General features: G+C 40.2%; 1 protein-coding gene across 2 annotated transcripts in view; it reads right to left on the bottom strand.

Moving 5' to 3' along the window:
- The window catches only part of SGCA (sarcoglycan alpha), a 190,014-nt gene that overhangs the window by 10,375 nt on the left and 162,041 nt on the right, over positions 1-17,598 (bottom strand). For both annotated transcript variants that reach the window (XM_053700092.1, XM_053700094.1), the window contains exons 7-8: positions 1,508-1,710; positions 1,407-1,433 (exon numbers count right to left, since the gene is read on the bottom strand). In XM_053700092.1, the coding sequence (XP_053556067.1) occupies positions 1,407-1,433; positions 1,508-1,710 (230 nt within the window). The remainder of the gene's footprint in view (positions 1-1,406; positions 1,434-1,507; positions 1,711-17,598) is intronic.

Genomic DNA, 17,598 nt, shown 5'->3' with positions numbered 1-17,598 from the left:
TACAATAGCAGTAATGCTTTAGATAAAAAAGATGACTTGCAAAAAGTAAAGATCAAAATTCTAATCCCTTGGAATAGTCAGATTCTTGAAAGATCTAAACTTTTTAAGAAGTGAATGCTTAATCCCATACCTACGTTATTCTTTTTTTCACACTATATAGCAAAAATGGGTAAGATGTGATTCAGTGAAGAATCACAATTGGTTCACCCTTTCTGCTTGCTCATATAGTGAAAATGCTTTCCCTAATGAGTCTTTATTTGCCTCTGAGCAAGTAGATCCTATTAAGGGCAATTCCATGATCCAATACTCCAGAGGTGTTAAACCCACAAATATTTTTGTGTTAGCAGACAAAACAACTCTGCTGAAGGTTGGATATTGGCTAGGCCCTTGCAAACAGCAATAAATCTACTTAAAGGGTTCACTTCTTTCTTTAAAAACTTCACACTGGTTTAGAACATTCTTTATAATTAGCCACAGGTGTAAATAAAGAAGTAATTAGTCATTAAAATTCCTTCTGCAGGTTGCCTGTGAAAAAAGAAGAATCCACCAACAGTGCAATTCTGCATACAAATCAAATATGGTAATCTTTAATAACGGTTAAGACCCACTCAGTGAAATAAAAAAGGCAATTATAAAAAACAAAACGCTTTTCGGCTAGTATAACCTCTGAAACTCAGAACTTTATCCCATACTACCATACTCAAATATGTAGAAACAGAAATAAAGATGTCAAGAGTATGATGAGCTATATAGGGTAAGGAGAATAATTCTAAATACTTCTGCAAAGTTTATACTTATAACAAGTGGTTAAAAATGACCCCATCAGCCAATACAATAATTATAACATAAAAATGTTACACAAAACAGATATTCCCTGTAAATAATGTTTCTTTTAGTACATTATGATACCTAAAATGTTCATAATTCAATGTTTTGTATTCCATTACCTTGCAAGACTTCACTTGTTTTTCAGATTTATGCGAATAACAACTTTTTCCTTCATGTAAAAACACTGAATACAGATTATTTAAACACAAGAAAGTTCTCACAAAAGCACATATACATGCTTGTCAAACAATATTACATGCATATAGTGTGCTCATCCGGTGTTACACAAAGACACACATAAAGCACACAGGTTAATGTTAAAAGGATACTAAACCCACATTTGTTTCTTTCATAATTCAGATAGAACATGCAATTTTAAGCAACTTTCTAATTTACTCCTATTATCAATTTTAATTTGTTCTCTTTGCATCTTTATTTGAAAAACCAGGAATCCAAGCTTAGGAGTTGGCCCATTTTTGGTTCAGTGCTTGCTGATTGGTGGCTTCATTTACCATGATCTGGTTTTAGCTGCACAGAGAAAAAAATAACACTACAAGCATATTCATCTAGAAACTCACTCTGAAGTCTCTGCATCTCGCTTCTCCCTGCAAATAAAACAAAGTGCTGTGATTTGCAGCTCTATTCCCATATACAGGACGTTTTTCTATTTTATACTTACACCCCCTCTCTGCGGCAGCACATGATGTAGGACAACACTGCACAGAGCAGCAGGGCAATTAGTGTCGGAAGCAGCAGAGTAAGTAGGTAGTCAGCAATGTAATTTCTTTCTTCCAGACTATCTGATGGGGGCATAAACTCACCGCCTCCCTCCAGTTCATAAGCACCCACCTCTGGGGGCTGTGAAGTAGGAGATCCTAAATCCTGAGAAACAGAGATGAACAATGAGAGATGGTTATGGATCAGGAGATGGTAAAGGTTATGGAAAAAAAGGAAGAAAAAATATATTAGAAGAAAAATTTTGCACTATAGAGGGTGCAAAATGAATGCAACAAAAGTTGCATTATTTCACCCTCCATAGCACTGCAATTACAGGTTTTTAAAAAAAATGCTTTGTGCGTGTGATATGGTGGCGTTAAGCTCCATACCGCACAAAATCCAAGGGCTGCTTTGACATCAATGGGGAGAAGGTGTTAGAAAAAACTGACACCTGAAGCACGGAATGGCGATCCCCGTAACGCAACCCCATTGATGTCTATGGGGAAAAAAAGTTATGTTTAAACCTAACGCCCTAACATAAATCCCACGTCTAAACACCCCTAATCTGCCGCCCCCGACATCGCAGACACCTACATAAAGTTATTAACCCCTAATAAAAAATACTAAATTACAAAAAATAACAAACACTAAATTACGAAAAATAACAAACATTATCCAAAATAAAAACAATTACACCTAATCTAAAAGCCATATAAAAATAAAAAAGTCCACCCAAAATAAAAAAAAAACCCTAGCCTACAATAAACTACCAATAGCCCTTAAAAGGGCCTTTTGTAGGGCATTGCCCTAAAGAAATCAGCTATTTTCCCTGTAAAAAAATGCAAAGCCCCCCTAACAGTAAAACCCACCACCCAACAAATCCTCAAAATAAAAAACCTAACTCTAAAAAAAACCTAAGCTACCCATTGCCCTGAAAAGGGCATTTGTATGGGTATTGCCCTTAAAAGGGCATTTAGCTCTTTTGCATTGCCCTGAAAAGGGCATTTAGCGCTTTTAAGAAAGCCCAAACCCTAATCTAAACAAAACCCCACCCAGGCAGTGAGAAGTCTTTATCCAGGCAGCGAGATCTTCAATGCAAACAAGCCTTTTCAAAATGGCGTCCCTTGCATTCCTATTGCTGATTTGATTTTTGAAATTCAAATCAGCCAATAGGATGAGAGCTACTGAAATCCTATTGGCTGTTCAAATCAGCCAATAGGATGAGAGCTACTGAAATTCTATTGGCTATTCAAATCAGCCAATAGAATTGCAGTAGCTCTAATCCTATTGGCTGTTTTGAACAGTCAATAGGATTTCAGTAGCTCTCATCCTATTGGCTGATTTGAATTTCAAAAATCAAATCAGCTAATAGGAATGCAAGGGACGCCTTTTTGAAATGGCTCCCTTGCATTGAAGATTCAGTGTACGGCGGCGACGGTATGAAGAGGACGCTCCGCGCCGGATGTCTTGAAGGATGGACCCGCTCCGCACCGCCAGCAGGGCTGGATTGGCCTACCAGGATACCAGGGGATTTCCCGGTGGGCTGCATCAGCTGGGGCTGGAAAGCTGCAATTTAAAGGGGTGATTAATGGATGCTATTGGGAAGTAGGGTTGCTATATAGCATTAATCTGACATTTTTATTTAATACAAAGTAATATAATTTAATTCTGAAAAAAATATTGGGAAATGCCAGTAATCCCCTTTGAGAAAAATGGGTCATGTGAATTCTACCGACTCAACAGAAAATAGGGCTGGTCTTCATATTTTTCCAGGGCTGATTTTTATTCTCAGTCCGGCACTGACCGCCAGGATGTATGAAGACGCCGCCGGGATGGATGAAGACCTCCCTGCCTGGATAAAGACTTCTAGCCGTCTGGATGTCCGGACTTCAGAAACTGTAAGTGGATCGTCGGGGGTTAGTGTTAGTTTATTTTTTACTTTTATTGGGTGTTTTTTTTTTAGATTAGGGTTTGGGCTTTCTTAAAAGAGCTAAATGCCCTTTTCAGGGCAATGCCCATACAAATGCCCTTTTCAGGGCAATGGGTAGGTTAGGATTTTTTAGTTAGGTTTTTTTATTTTGGAGGGTTGGTTGGGTGGTGGGTTTTACTGTTGGGGGGGTCTTTGTATTTTTTTTACAGGGAAAAGAGCTGATTTCTTTAAGGCAATGCCCTACAAAAGGTCCTTTTAAGGGCTATTGGTAGTTTATTGTAGGCTAGGTTTTTTTTTTATTTTGGGGGGCTTTTTAATTTTTATAGGGCTATTAGATTAGGTGTAATTGTTTTTATTTTAGATAATTTTGTTTGTTATTTTTTTTCGTAATTTAGTGTTAGTTATTTTTTGTAATTTAGTATTTTTAATTTTTTGTAATTTTAGAATTATTTTTTTTAGTAGTGTAATTTAGTTTATTTAATTTGTAGTTATTTTAATTTTAGTATAAAAGTTATGTTAGGTTAATTGTTAGTTTAAACTTAGTTTTTTTTTAATTTCACAGGTAAGTTTTTATTTATTTTAAGATAGAGATATTGTAATTTTAATTTAAAGTTAGGGGGTTGTTAGGTTTAGTGGTAAATAGTTTAATTTAGTTTTTTGCGATGTGGGGGGGCTGGCGGTTTAGGGGTTAATAGGTTTATTTAGTGGCAGTGATGTGGGAGGCCAGAGGTTTAAGGGTTAATAACTGTATTTAGTGGCGGCGATGTCGGGGAGTGGCGGAATAGGGGTTAATAGCTTTATTATAGTGTGGGCGATGTTGGGGTGCAGGGGAATAGGGGTTAATAACTTTATTATAGTGGTGGTGATGTCGGGGAGCGGCGGAATAGGGGTTAATAACTTTTATTAGTGGCGGCGATGTCGGGAGCGGCAGATTGGGGTTAATAACTTTAATTTAGTGTTTGCAATGCGGGAGGACAGCGGAATAGGGGTTAATAGGTAGTTTATGGGTGTTAGGGTACTTTGTAACAGTTTAGTTATGAGTTTTGTATAACAGTTTTGTTGCGCAACACTCATAACTACTGGTCTCAGATAGCAGGGATTGACGTTGCGTTACAGGCTAAAATGCTTGCGGTATAGCTATACCGACAAGACTCGTAATGGCTGTGTTCCAGTTTTTACGCTGAAATGGCCATTTTTTCAGCGTTAAAACCGGAACGCAAAACTAGCAATCTAGGTGTTAGTGATTAAAGGGCAAGAGAGGAAGAAATGAACAGATGATTAACCAATATGTAGAATAGAAGAAATACATTTTACAGTATGTGATATTACTAAAGATTTCAGAATGCAGAGAATAGATGCCAGTGACTGAAGTAACCTAGGAAAAATGTAAGAGGATACACACATGGAAGTAGAAGCCAAGTTTGAGGGGTTAATTAAAGGGCCATTAAATACAGCAGAATTGCATAATATAAACACAATGTAATTGAGCAGTAAATTATTTTTTTCTGTCAATTTTCAGTTTTTTTTTCCTATTCCTTGTATCATGTGACAGCCATCAGCCAATCACAGACTTATATGTATATACTGCAAACTTTTGCACATGCTCATTATGAGTTGGTGTCTCAGAAAGTGCACACACAAAAAAAAGACTGTGCAAAATTAGGTAATGGAAGTAATTTGGAAAGCTGTTTAAAATTGAAGGTTCATGTGAATAATTGAAGTTTAATTGTGATTCTAATGTCTCTTTAAAGGTTTTTTTACCAGCAGATATGAAATAGTTATTTGGAGGGGCCATATCTGTCCCTAATTGGTTCCAGCAAAAGGGATACAATAAACAAGGGGTGTGTCTATGTACAGCAGAACAATGCAATAAAAAAATTGCATTTTAAATGCTTTGAAAACATTTAGGCCTTGTTTACATAGTTGCCAATAAGAGGCAGGTGTTACACAGTACAAATATCACCTCACAAAATCCTGCATCAGGTTTTTATTTTACACACAGTTTACATACTTGTAAGTTGTGCATAATGTTTCACCAGCATATGAAAAACGTGTCAGGTGAAAAGTGCAAAATGGGTCTTTTCAATGTGTAGCGTCTAACCATCACCATTACATAACCTGTTGTTATAGGACAGGACAGAAATTTGCATATGTATTTAATAGCCATGTAGTGATATCTTGTACCACTGAGATCGATAGGAAACACAAGCATAAAAATGGTATTTAAAATCCTCTTCTCAAAACATCTCTTAGTCATTTTCATTGATGTAATTTACGGTACATTTATCTATTTAAGCAGGATTTTTATCAACAATCGCATAATCGTGCTTGTAATTTAAATGTGTTCCGTCTTGATTGTTAGGGACCGAGATCTTTTGTGCAAGTTTCAAACAGAAGTCCCAAAATCGTATTTTACATGATAGTGATTTACAATTTCTAGAACACTGACTGATTAATAGAGGGAGGTTTTTGAGAAACGCAGCTTCATTAATTATAATCAAGCTTAACTCACAGCTTGTGACCGTGATGAGGGGCTGGTACAAATCTTTTGAATTGGTATTTTTTCATGTTGTAATATTGCAGCAATTTGTTTTCCTGTTTGGTTAAATCCCTTTGTAAAACTAATATCAGAGGCGTAACTAGAAACCTCAGGGCTTGGTGCAAGAACCACCGGTACATGTACTGTACAGTTCCCCTGGCAGGGCTGGCATGTGGGGCAGGGGAGGAGCCAAGTACAATGCAATGCCAATCGCATGGCATCGCATAGTAAAAATAAACAAGCAAGCCGGGAAATGGAAACTGTTTGTGGGCAGTACGCGTGGGCTCAAGGCACTGTACACATCATAGGAGCACAGGGCCATTATCAAATGCAAGGCCCGGTCGCAGCCACAACCATCATGTCCGTGGTAGTTCCGCCCCATTTCATTGAAGCTAGGTCAATGTTACAAACACTTTTGCCAGACAGTGCTCAGGTATGCCCTTTAGTAAAGGATGAAGAGGATGAAGTACATTTATGTATGAGTAAAACAAGTTATTTAATGGGATATTAAACACAACATTTTTAATACACAATTCAGATAGAGCATGGTATTTTAAACAGTTTTCAAATTTACTTCTATTATCTAATTTGCTTAAAGTGGTGGTAAATTCTAGCGTTTCAAAAACGTTAGGATTTGCCTGATGAATGACGGGTCAGCCTGATGAAACGACCCGTAGGTCGAGAAACGCGTTGCTGTATGCTTCATGTTTTTAACATAACTCAATAAATACGAGTTTTTACATTATCACTTGCTCTACGCTCTCCTTTATCTGATTGGTCCGTTGACCCGTCATTCTACCAGTGACTTTTGGCTATTAGCTACTCCCGGAACAGCTCCTACCACTGACGCTGACTGCATGTGGCCGCTGATTGGCTGACGGGCTCCGTGATCCTACGTCCAAGCTTTGGAGCGTTTGTCTGTCGGGCGACAGAAAGTCCCGTCCTGCTCTACTAGGCATTCATATATGCCGCCACTCTTGTGAGTACATTCACTTACGTGCTGTCACACTGTTTGATATCTCCACTGGCACGATACTGTCCCATGAGGCGCCTCTCTCTCTGTCCATACAGGTGTCTGATTAAATTCATTTAAAAGTTAATTGTCGTAACTGTAGCATAATAGCCAAAAGCTTCAGACGGCAAGTTTATTGAACTGACATGATTATGTATGAGTAAAACAAGTTATTTAATGGGATATTAAACACAACATTTTTAATACACAATTCAGATAGAGCATGGTATTTTAAACAGTTTTCAAATTTACTTCTATTATCTAATTTGCTTAAAGTGGTGGTAAATTCTAGCGTTTCAAAAACGTTAGGATTTGCCTGATGAATGACGGGTCAGCCTGATGAAACGACCCGTAGGTCGAGAAACGCGTTGCTGTATGCTTCATGTTTTTAACATAACTCAATAAATACGAGTTTTTACATTATCACTTGCTCTACGCTCTCCTTTATCTGATTGGTCCGTTGACCCGTCATTCTACCAGTGACTTTTGGCTATTAGCTACTCCCGGAACAGCTCCTACCACTGACGCTGACTGCATGTGGCCGCTGATTGGCTGACGGGCTCCGTGATCCTACGTCCAAGCTTTGGAGCGTTTGTCTGTCGGGCGACAGAAAGTCCCGTCCTGCTCTACTAGGCATTCATATATGCCGCCACTCTTGTGAGTACATTCACTTACGTGCTGTCACACTGTTTGATATCTCCACTGGCACGATACTGTCCCATGAGGCGCCTCTCTTTCTCTCTGTCCATACAGGTGTCTGATTAAATTCATTTAAAAGTTAATTGTCGTAACTGTAGCATAATAGCCAAAAGCTTCAGACGGCAAGTTTATTGAACTGACATGAGATTCTAACACTGAGTCAAGTGTTTGTTTAATGTTAAGTCTGTCCAAAGATTTCCATTAGAGGCAGAAATACTGGCCATACAGACCCTGCAATGCTAGGGGGCCTGCAGGTAAGAGGAGCCCACCCTCTGTTTAGCTTTTCAGGGTCGGGGGGCCACTGCAGGGCTGCATCACCTGCTAAGGACTAGTGGCAGGGAGCAGAGGGAGGCCACAAAGCAACTTGTGCTCACAGCGCCTGTTGCAAGGCCACTCCACTGCAGACCAGGCAGCAGGGGGGTAGGGGGAAGGTTAGGGGTTGGGGGGCCTAGAACAACAATTGCTGGGGGGACCAGAAAAAATTGTTCCGCCTCTGATTTCAGTCACGGATACCAGGCTGCCAAGGCCACCCCCTCTCCTCTTCAGGATTATTGTGTTCCCCCAGTTTCCCTTTTATTGTAACCATGATTGCACGTTGCCCTGAAAGAGCTGATTGATGCCCAGCTTGCCCTCTTCCTGACTTTCACAGGCCCACCATCCTAGGTCACTCCAGAGACCCTTTGCCCCAGATTTCCGCTCTTTTGGAGACTTGTTATTCCACTGGTAGGCATGGACTGGGGTGATTCCTAGGGGGGAGTTCACTAAGGAACTTGGGTTCTGGAGACCTCGCTACCTCATGCTGGTCCTGGGTAAACCTTTGCATGGCTGCCGCTCCAATGATACCCCGGAATAGCCGCAGCTCCATTGGGATCATGCCGAAACTACGACCTAGCTATTGTGCAATCTCTTCATTCCTATGGCCCCTATGGAGGTGCCAGCCTGTCTGGAGGGGCGGTGATTTCTTGATCAGATAAGGCTCTTATCAGATGGCAAATGTGAATATAAGCTGTGTGTTTGTCCCAATAAAGTCTGTTCATGTTTCACCTTAATACTGGTCTTGTCTGGTTATTAGGGTGGGCTTCTTGCTAAAATCACTTTTTCCTGCTCTACAGCTACAGGTTTCAGGATAAAGAAGGATCGTTTGGCGGAGATACCCAGTTGGAGTATCTAGTGTCTGTCACAATTTCCATGTATGAACACAAGATATATCAATCTATGCCGTGAGTTAACTTTTAAAGTAGGAGGGAGATTTAGGGGTAGTACATAACTATTGTTTATGGAAATGATGAAATCAATATAGAAAAGTCACTCATAACTGCACCCATTTGATAAAACAACAATGAAGGGTTGCAAAGCTGAAGAAAATTCGCTACTCTAATAATAATAATCTTAACCACTAGATGGTGCTAGTAGTCTACAAACATGGACACTAACTTTAGCAACTGCCTCAAACTTCTAGGGATGGATTTATCATTGGCCAAAAAGTTGCAGGCTTGCTCATATGAGCCTGCAACTGATATTTATGGTGCATCAGTTTAAACTGCTGTTTCATAAACCCTCTCCACCATCTTAGAGCTAGGTTACGACTGAATCGGTAATTTGTGTTTGTTTTTGAGTGTTAAAACTGCTACAAGTAATATTTTTGCACTCAGTGATTCGCGCTCTTATTACGAGTTGAAAGTAAAAAGTTTGTGTTCTTGCATTCCTCAATTGACTTCAATGAAGCCAAAAACGTTGTTCACGGTTATTTAGAAGCGCAACATAAGAAGATAATATTGCATATTTCATAATACAATGTTCTGCACATATGAATATCTATTTAAAAGTACTTAGAACATATTCCCCTATGTAAAGAACATTGGAATGTGAAATATTTACAGTAGTAGCTACACATTATAACACTATTAATTATGAATATTGCATAAATATGATTTGTTATGTTTTCATCTGTTTGACTACAAAGGGTTCCAATGCACTTATATATATGCCTATATATGTATACATATGTATTTATATATGTCTGTAAATACATAAATACAAATATAAATACACAAATACATAGGTACACACACACACACATATATATATATATATATATATATATGCCTATATATGTATACATATGTATTTATATATGTCTGTAAATACATAAATACAAATATAAATACACAAATACATAAGTACACACACACACACATATATATATATAGACATGTATATGTATCTCTATGTTAATGCCTTTTGCCTGCCATTTTTTCTAGCGCTCGAGACATCATATCTTTGAGCCTTTATATCTTTTGTATGCAATTTTTTTTTTATATTTTTTAGCAGACTTTGTTATTATGAATGCAACTGTACTGTTAAATGTATTTTTGATGTGTTTTCTGCAACTTTTTTTGTCTCAAGTAACAGTTAACCAGAGCTGAGATTTTGGTAATCATTCTAACATAAATCACAATTTAATTGTGCTTGTTTTAAAATTATAATGAAGGTAACTTGTATAGTGACAAATATATATTTATTATAAGATATGCAGCTTGCAGAGTTATAGAAGAGAATTATTTGAACTGGGAAGAGATTTGTGACCTTTAACAGACAGAAACAAATCACAGTCTTACAGCTTGTTCCAAGCAATGAATTTTGCTGTGGTAAATGATATTCCAATAATCTACCTAATATGTGGTGCTGACAAACTAAATGAACAAACAGCAGGCTCCTTTTTCTGCACAACACCTCTGCTCCTTTTCTAACATACCTGCCATCTGTCCTCATTTTCCCAGTATAACCCAGGTTTCTTCTTATGGGTTAATTGTTCTAGAGAATTGTAAAAATCTGCACTGAGATGTGGGCTTGGCATGGGTGCCTGACAGTGGAAATTAGACATGAGATCTTGGTTGGTCTTATGTATGTATTTGCATATTGTGGCATCTGTCTATCTTACTAAGGGGTCAATCCCAGACACACAGTATAATATATATATATATATATATACACACACATAAACTTCTAAACAAACTTTTTTTATTTTCTAGTGACTAACAAATAGACCACTTTAATATATACACAAAAAAAATCTTGAAAACAGTTAAAGAGAAAGAAGAATAAAAAGCTTGTCAGCTTTGAAATAGCAAGACACACCGGTGAAATTAAATACTTCTCAGGGGCAATAAAGTGTTTATGAATTTCACATGCTGGGCTGAGGACGGAGTAGATAAAAAAAATCCTGAACATATGATCTCTAAAACACCTTGGAATGGCCAGGCCCTGGAGACTCTGGTTCTTAGCACAGATTACTTCACCATAACCAAACAGACACGCATATCTTACAAATATATAAAGCATTTTACAAGTGGGTTTTCTAAGGCCTAGATTTGGAGTTTGGCGTTAGCCGTGAAAACCAGCGTTAGAGGCTCCTAACGCTGGTTTTAGGCTACCGCCGGTATTTGGAGTCACTCAAAATAGGGTCTAACGCTCACTTTCCAGCCGCGACTTTTCCATACCGCAGATCCCCTTACGTAAATTGCGTATCCTATCTTTTCAATGGGATTTTTATAACTCCGGTATTTAGAGTCGTTTCTGAAGTGAGCATTAGACATCTAACGACAAACTCCAGCCGCAGGAAAAAAGTCAGTAGTTAAGAGCTTTCTGGGCTAACGCCGGTTTATAAAGCTCTTAACTACTGTGCTCTAAAGTACACTAACACCCATAAACTACCTATGTACCCCTAAACCGAGGTCCCCCCACATCGCCGACACTCGAAAAAAATTTTTTAACCCCTAATCTGCCGACCGCCACCTACGTTATACTGATCGGAACAGCCAATAGAATGCAAGCTCAATCTGATTGGCTGATCGGATCAGCCAATCGGATTGAACTTGATTCTGATTGGCTGATTCCATCAGCCAATCAGAATATTCCTACCTTAATTCCGATTGGCTGATAGAATCCTATCAGCCAATCGGAATTCGAGGGACGCCATCTTGGATGACGTCATTTAAAGAAACGTCTTTCGTCGTTCAGTCGTCGGCCAGGATGGATGTTCCGCGTTGGAGGTCTTCAGGATGCTGCCGCTTCGCTCCGGATGGATGCCGCTTGGATGAAGACTTCAATCGGATGGAAGACCTCTTCTGCCCCGCTTGGATGAAGACTTCAGCCGGATCATAGACCTCTTCAGCCCTCCGCTTGGGCTTGGATCAGGACATCGGAGGAGCTCTTCTGGACGGATCGGTGTGATACCCGGTGAGGTGAAGACAAGGTAGGATGATCTTCAGGGGCTTAGTGTTAGGTTTATTTAAGGGGGGTTTGGGTTAGATTAGGGGTATGTGGGTGGTGGGTTGTAATGTTGGGGGGCTTGGGTATTGTATGTTTTTTTTTACAGGCAAAAGAGCTGTATTTCTTGGGGCATGCCCCGCAAAGGGCCCTGTTCAGGGCTGGTAAGGTAAAAGAGCTTTGAACTTTAGTAATTTAGAATAGGGTAGGGCATTTTTTTATTTTGGGGGGCTTTGTTATTTTATTAGGGGGCTTAGAGTAGGTGTAATTAGTTTAAAATTGTTGTAATATTTTTCTTATGTTTGTAAATATTTTTTTATTTTTTGTAACTTAGTTCTTTTTTATTTTTTGTACTTTAGATAGTTTATTTAATTGTATTTATTTGTAGCAATTGTATTTAATTAATGTATTGATAGTGTAGTGTTAGGTTAATTGTAGATAATTGTAGGTAGTTTATTTAATTAATTTATTGATAGTCTAGTGTTAGGTTTAATTGTAACTTAGGTTAGGATTTCTTTTACAGGTAAATTTGTAATTATTTTAACTATTTTAGCTATTAAATAGTTCTTAACTATTTAATAGCTATTGTACCTGGTTAAAATAAATACAAAGTTACCTGTAAAATAAATATTAATCCTAAAATAGCTATAATATAATTATAATTTATATTGTAGCTATATTAGGATTTATTTTACAGGTAAGTATTTAGCTTTAAATAGGAATAATTTATTTAATAAGAGTTAATTAATTTCGTTAGATTTAAATTATATTTAATTTAGGGGGGTGTTAGTATTAGGGTTAGACTTAGCTTTAGGGGTTAATACATTTATTAGAATAGCGGCGAGATTCGGTCGGCAGATTAGGGGTTAATAATTTAAGTTAGGTGTCGGCGATGTTAGGGAGGGCAGATTAGGGGTTAATACTATTTATTATAGGGTTAGTGAGGCGGATTAGGGGTTAATAACTTTATTATAGTAGCGCTCAGGTCCGGTCGGCAGATTAGGGGTTAATAAGTGTAGGCAGGTGGAGGCGACGTTGTGGGGGGGGCAGATTAGGGGTTAATAAATATAATATAGGGGTCGGCGGTGTTAGGGCAGCAGATTAGGGGTACATAGGGATAATGTAAGTAGCGGCGGTTTACGGAGCGGCAGATTAGGGGTTAATAATAATATGCAGGGGTCAGCAATAGCGGGGGCGGCAGATTAGGGGTTAATAAGTGTAAGGTTAGGGGTGTTTAGACTCGGGGTACATGTTAGAGTGTTAAGTGCAGACGTAGGAAGGGTTACCGCATAGCAAACAATGGGGCTGCGTTAGGAGCTGAACGCGGCTTTTTTGCAGGTGTTTGGGTTTTTTCCAGCTCAAACAGCCCCATTGTTTCCTATGGGGGAATCGTGCACGAGCACGTTTTTGAGGCTGGCCGTGTCCGTAAGCAACTCTGGTATCGAGAGTTGAAGCTGCGTTAAAAATGCTCTACGCTCCTTTTTTGGAGCCTAACGCAGCCTTTATGTGGACTCTCAATACCAGAGTTATTTTTATGGTGCGGCCAGAAAAAAGCCGGCGTTAGTTTTTCGGGTCGTTACCGACAAAACTCCAAATCTAGCCGTAAGTAATTAGGTTGTAATTATTGTGTTTCTATGTTGCTATCAGCAATCATTTGATGTGCAGGATTTCATGGTACCTCATGCCACTATATATGGCAGGAACGCTCACTTACACAACTGGTGAAGTGATGCTCAGTTGATTTTGTACATGAGCTTGCCTGTTTAGTTAGGCTCCTTGCTATCCTCAAGATATCTATGAATGTAGGCCAATATCTCTCCTAGGTTTATTTAAAATGTTTGTATTTAGATAATGCTCACATTTCTCTTATGTTAAGTTACAGTTGAGGTTACCAGGTGTCCAGTATTCACCAGGACAGTCCAGTATTTTAGCAGGGTGTCCAGTAAAATCTGCACAAAAATACTAGACACGTAAATATTTTGAAAGTCTCTGAGGGCAAGATTTATCATGAGGTGAATGTATAGACCATTTGCAGGCTTGTTGATTTGAGTCTGCAACTGATATTTAAACCACTGTTTCATAAGCAGATGAAAATCACGCTCGTTTCATTCAACCGCAATTGGCTAGGGGCGGCATTGCACAAGTGTTTGAACACTCATCTATAGATGGTCCATTATTTTTGTGGAAGACAGCTAGTAATACTAGTTACACTACGTTCGTTTTTTAAAGAAAAATGTGTATCGGCAATCACATTGACATGAAGGAGATCTTAGTTTTTTTTTGTGGTTTCCTCTTGTTTATTGGCATTCAAGATATTTTGCATGATTTTTTTTTTAAAAAAGTATGAAAATAAACTATTCAAAAGAAACTATTTTCTTTATGAAGGATTCTTGTTGCGATCTGGTGATAGTAATAAAATAATAGGATGTGAAATTCATGGTATCCCTTCCTATATCCTATATTATAAAAGGCCAGGTATGTTTGTCTGATGCAGTCATGCGCAGTAGAGACTGCAGCATGAGACAATCAAACCGTAAGAAGCAGTGTCCGCCGCGAGAAGACTGCAATCAGTAGTAGCGGGTGACGCCTTAAGAATCAGTGTGTGACTGATAAGTTGGTGGCGCTGGAGGGAGGCGGGTAGGCTCAGTGTGCTTCTGACAAGTTAGTGGCATGGGAGGGTTAGGAGGGAAGCAGGTGGGCTCAGTGTGCGACTGACAAGTTAGTGGTGTGGGAGGGTTAGGAGGGAGGCGGGTAGGCTCAGTGGGTGACTGACAAGTTAGTGGCGTGGGAGGGTTAGGAGGGAGGCGGGTGGGCTCAGTGGGTGACTGACAAGTTAGTGGTGTGGGAGGGTTAGGAGGGAGGCGGGTGGGCTCAGTGGGTGACTGACAAGTTAGTGGCGTGGGAGGGTTAGGAGGGAGGCGGGTGGGCTCAGTGGGTGACTGACAAGTTAGTGGCGTGGGAGGGTTAGGAGGGAGGCGGGTGGGCTCAGTGGGTGGCTGACAAGTTAGTGGCGTGGGAGGGTTAGGAGGAAGGCGGGTGGGCTCAGTGGGTGACTGACAAGTTAGTGGCGTGGGAGGGTTAGGAGGGAGGCGGGTGGGCTCAGTGGGTGACTGACAAGTTAGTGGTGTGGGAGGGTTAGGAGGGAGGCGGGTGAGCTCAGTGGGTGACTGACAAGTTAGTGGCGTGGGAGGGTTAGGAGGGAGGCGGGTGGGCTCAGTGGGTGACTGACAAGTTAGTGGTGTGGGAGGGTTAGGAGGGAGGCGGATGAGCTCAGTGGGTGACTGACAAGTTAGTGGCGTGGGAGGGTTAGGAGGGAGGCGGGTGGGCTCAGTGGGTGACTGACAAGCTAGTGGCATGGGAGGGTTAGGAGGGAGGCGGGTGGGCTCTGTGGGTGACTGACAAGTTAGTGGTGTGGCAGGGTTAGGAGGAAGTGGGTGGGCTCAGTGTGAGACTGACAAGTTAGTGGCATGGGAAGGCTAGGAGGGAGGCGGGTGGGCTCAGTGTGCGACTGACAAGTTAGTGACATGGGAGGGTTAGGAGGAAGGCGGGTGGGTGGGTTCAGTGGGTGACTGAAAAGTTAGTGGCATGGGAGGGTTAGGAGGGAAGCAGGGGGGCTCAGTGGGTGACTGACAAGTTAGTGGCATGGGAGGGTTAGGAGGAAGTGGGTGGGCTCAGTGTGCGACTGACAAGTTAGTGGCATGGGAGGGCTAGGAGGGAGGTGGGTGAGCTCAGTGTTCGACTGACAAGTTGGTGACATGGGACGGTTAGGAGGGAGGCGGGTGGGCGGATCATTGCTGGAGAGGGGTGGGAGTGGCGGGTGGAACTGATACGCTGCTAAGTTGGTGGCGTGGGAGGGTTAAGTGGGAGGCGGGTGGGCAGACCATCGCTGGAGGGGGCAGGAGCGGGTGGGACCTCTGTGCTGCAGAAAAAAAAAATTGAGAGCGGGAGGGAGGGGGATGAGGGAGAGGGGATCAGAGGGTAGGGAAAGGTTCTTGGAGGGAGAAGTTATTTTGGCCGTGTAACGGAATTAAAGACTAGTATATATATATATATATATATATATATATTTATTTATTTTGTTAATGCAAGCCCAATAAAAACCCTGATCTGTACAGTCAGAAGGTAACCTTTTAGCAAGATTGCAGGTGCTCCATTGTGTGAATGGAGCAAAACTCACTTTGCACTTTAACTTTTTTTTTTTTTTACTTTTTTTCAATCCCGTTATTGAAGATGGTGTCTTTTCCAGACACTTTCCGCTAATTAATTTCATCACAGTTCTTGATTGTAGTCTGAAATCATGCAAAACTGAAAAATCATTTCTACTTGATTAGTTTGGATTAAAAAAAAGTATAATAGCAATTTTACAGTATTATCAATATAAATATGTCATCCATGCACATGTCCACTATACCCATCATGCCTCTGTTCAAATAGCTTTATTATTCATTAACACATATTGCTCTTGCTTTGGGACACAAGAAGTTAATTTCACACATCACAGTTGTTACTAATATGACACACTGTACAAAGGGCAAGAAAAAAGGATATGTCTGTGCGCTGTAACAAACCCCACTGCCTTACTAAAGTGCTTCACTCCTTCAAATGGAGCTAGAGAAGACAAAAATACACAGTTAAAAGTAGAAATGCGCTATAAGCTGGGGGGAGTATAAGGAAGAGGGGATAAAATATTGTAAATATCAGTAAAACACTTGTTTAATAAATAATAATACTGTAAAGAATAATAGGGACGTCTCCCATAAAATATTTTGCCGACTATAAAATAACAGTGTCCAATATCCACACCTAAAAATAAGTTGAATAAACAATCCACCCAATAGTAAAATCATACGGCTAGATTACGAGTTTTGCGTTATGAGCAAAAAAGCAGCGTTAAGGCTCATAACGCTGCTATTTTACTACCACTGCTATTACGAGTCTTGTAGGTATAGCTGTCCCGCACACTATTTTGGCCGTACCGCAAATCGATTTACCCAATTTTCGTAAAGTCTTTTTTCAATGGGACTTCCATAGCGCCGGTATTACAAGCTTTTGTTTTAGGCCAAAAAGTGAGCGGTACAGCCTATCCCGCAAGATTCGTAACGCATTCTAAAGTCAGTAGTTATGAGTTTTACACTACAGAGCTGTAGCATAAAACTCATAACTAAAGTGTTACAAACTACACTAACACCCATAAACTACCTATTAACCCCTAAACTGAGGCCCTCCCGCATCGCAAACACTAAAATAAAATTATTAACCCCATAATCTGCCGCTCCGGACATCGGCGCCACTAGAATAAACATATTAACCCCTAAACCGCCGCACTCCCGCATCACAAACACTAGTTAAATATTATTAACCCCTAATCTGCCTCCCCTAACATCGCCGCCACCTACCTTAATTTATTAACCCCTAATCTGCCGCCCCCAACGTCGCCTCCACTATACTATATTTATTAACCCCTAAACCTAAGTCTAACCCTAACCTGATTGGATTGGCTGGCTGATTGGAACAGCCAATAGAATGCAAGCTCAATCGTATTGGCTGATTGCATCAGCCAATAGGATTGAAGTTCAATCGTATTGGCTGATTGCATCAGCCAAT

The sequence above is a fragment of the Bombina bombina genome, chromosome 1 (assembly GCF_027579735.1).
Source record: "Bombina bombina isolate aBomBom1 chromosome 1, aBomBom1.pri, whole genome shotgun sequence".
In the NCBI taxonomy this organism is placed as follows: domain Eukaryota; kingdom Metazoa; phylum Chordata; class Amphibia; order Anura; family Bombinatoridae; genus Bombina; species Bombina bombina.
The sequence above is the reverse complement of the archived record's forward strand: the minus strand, read 5'-3'. Positions and strand labels throughout refer to the sequence as shown.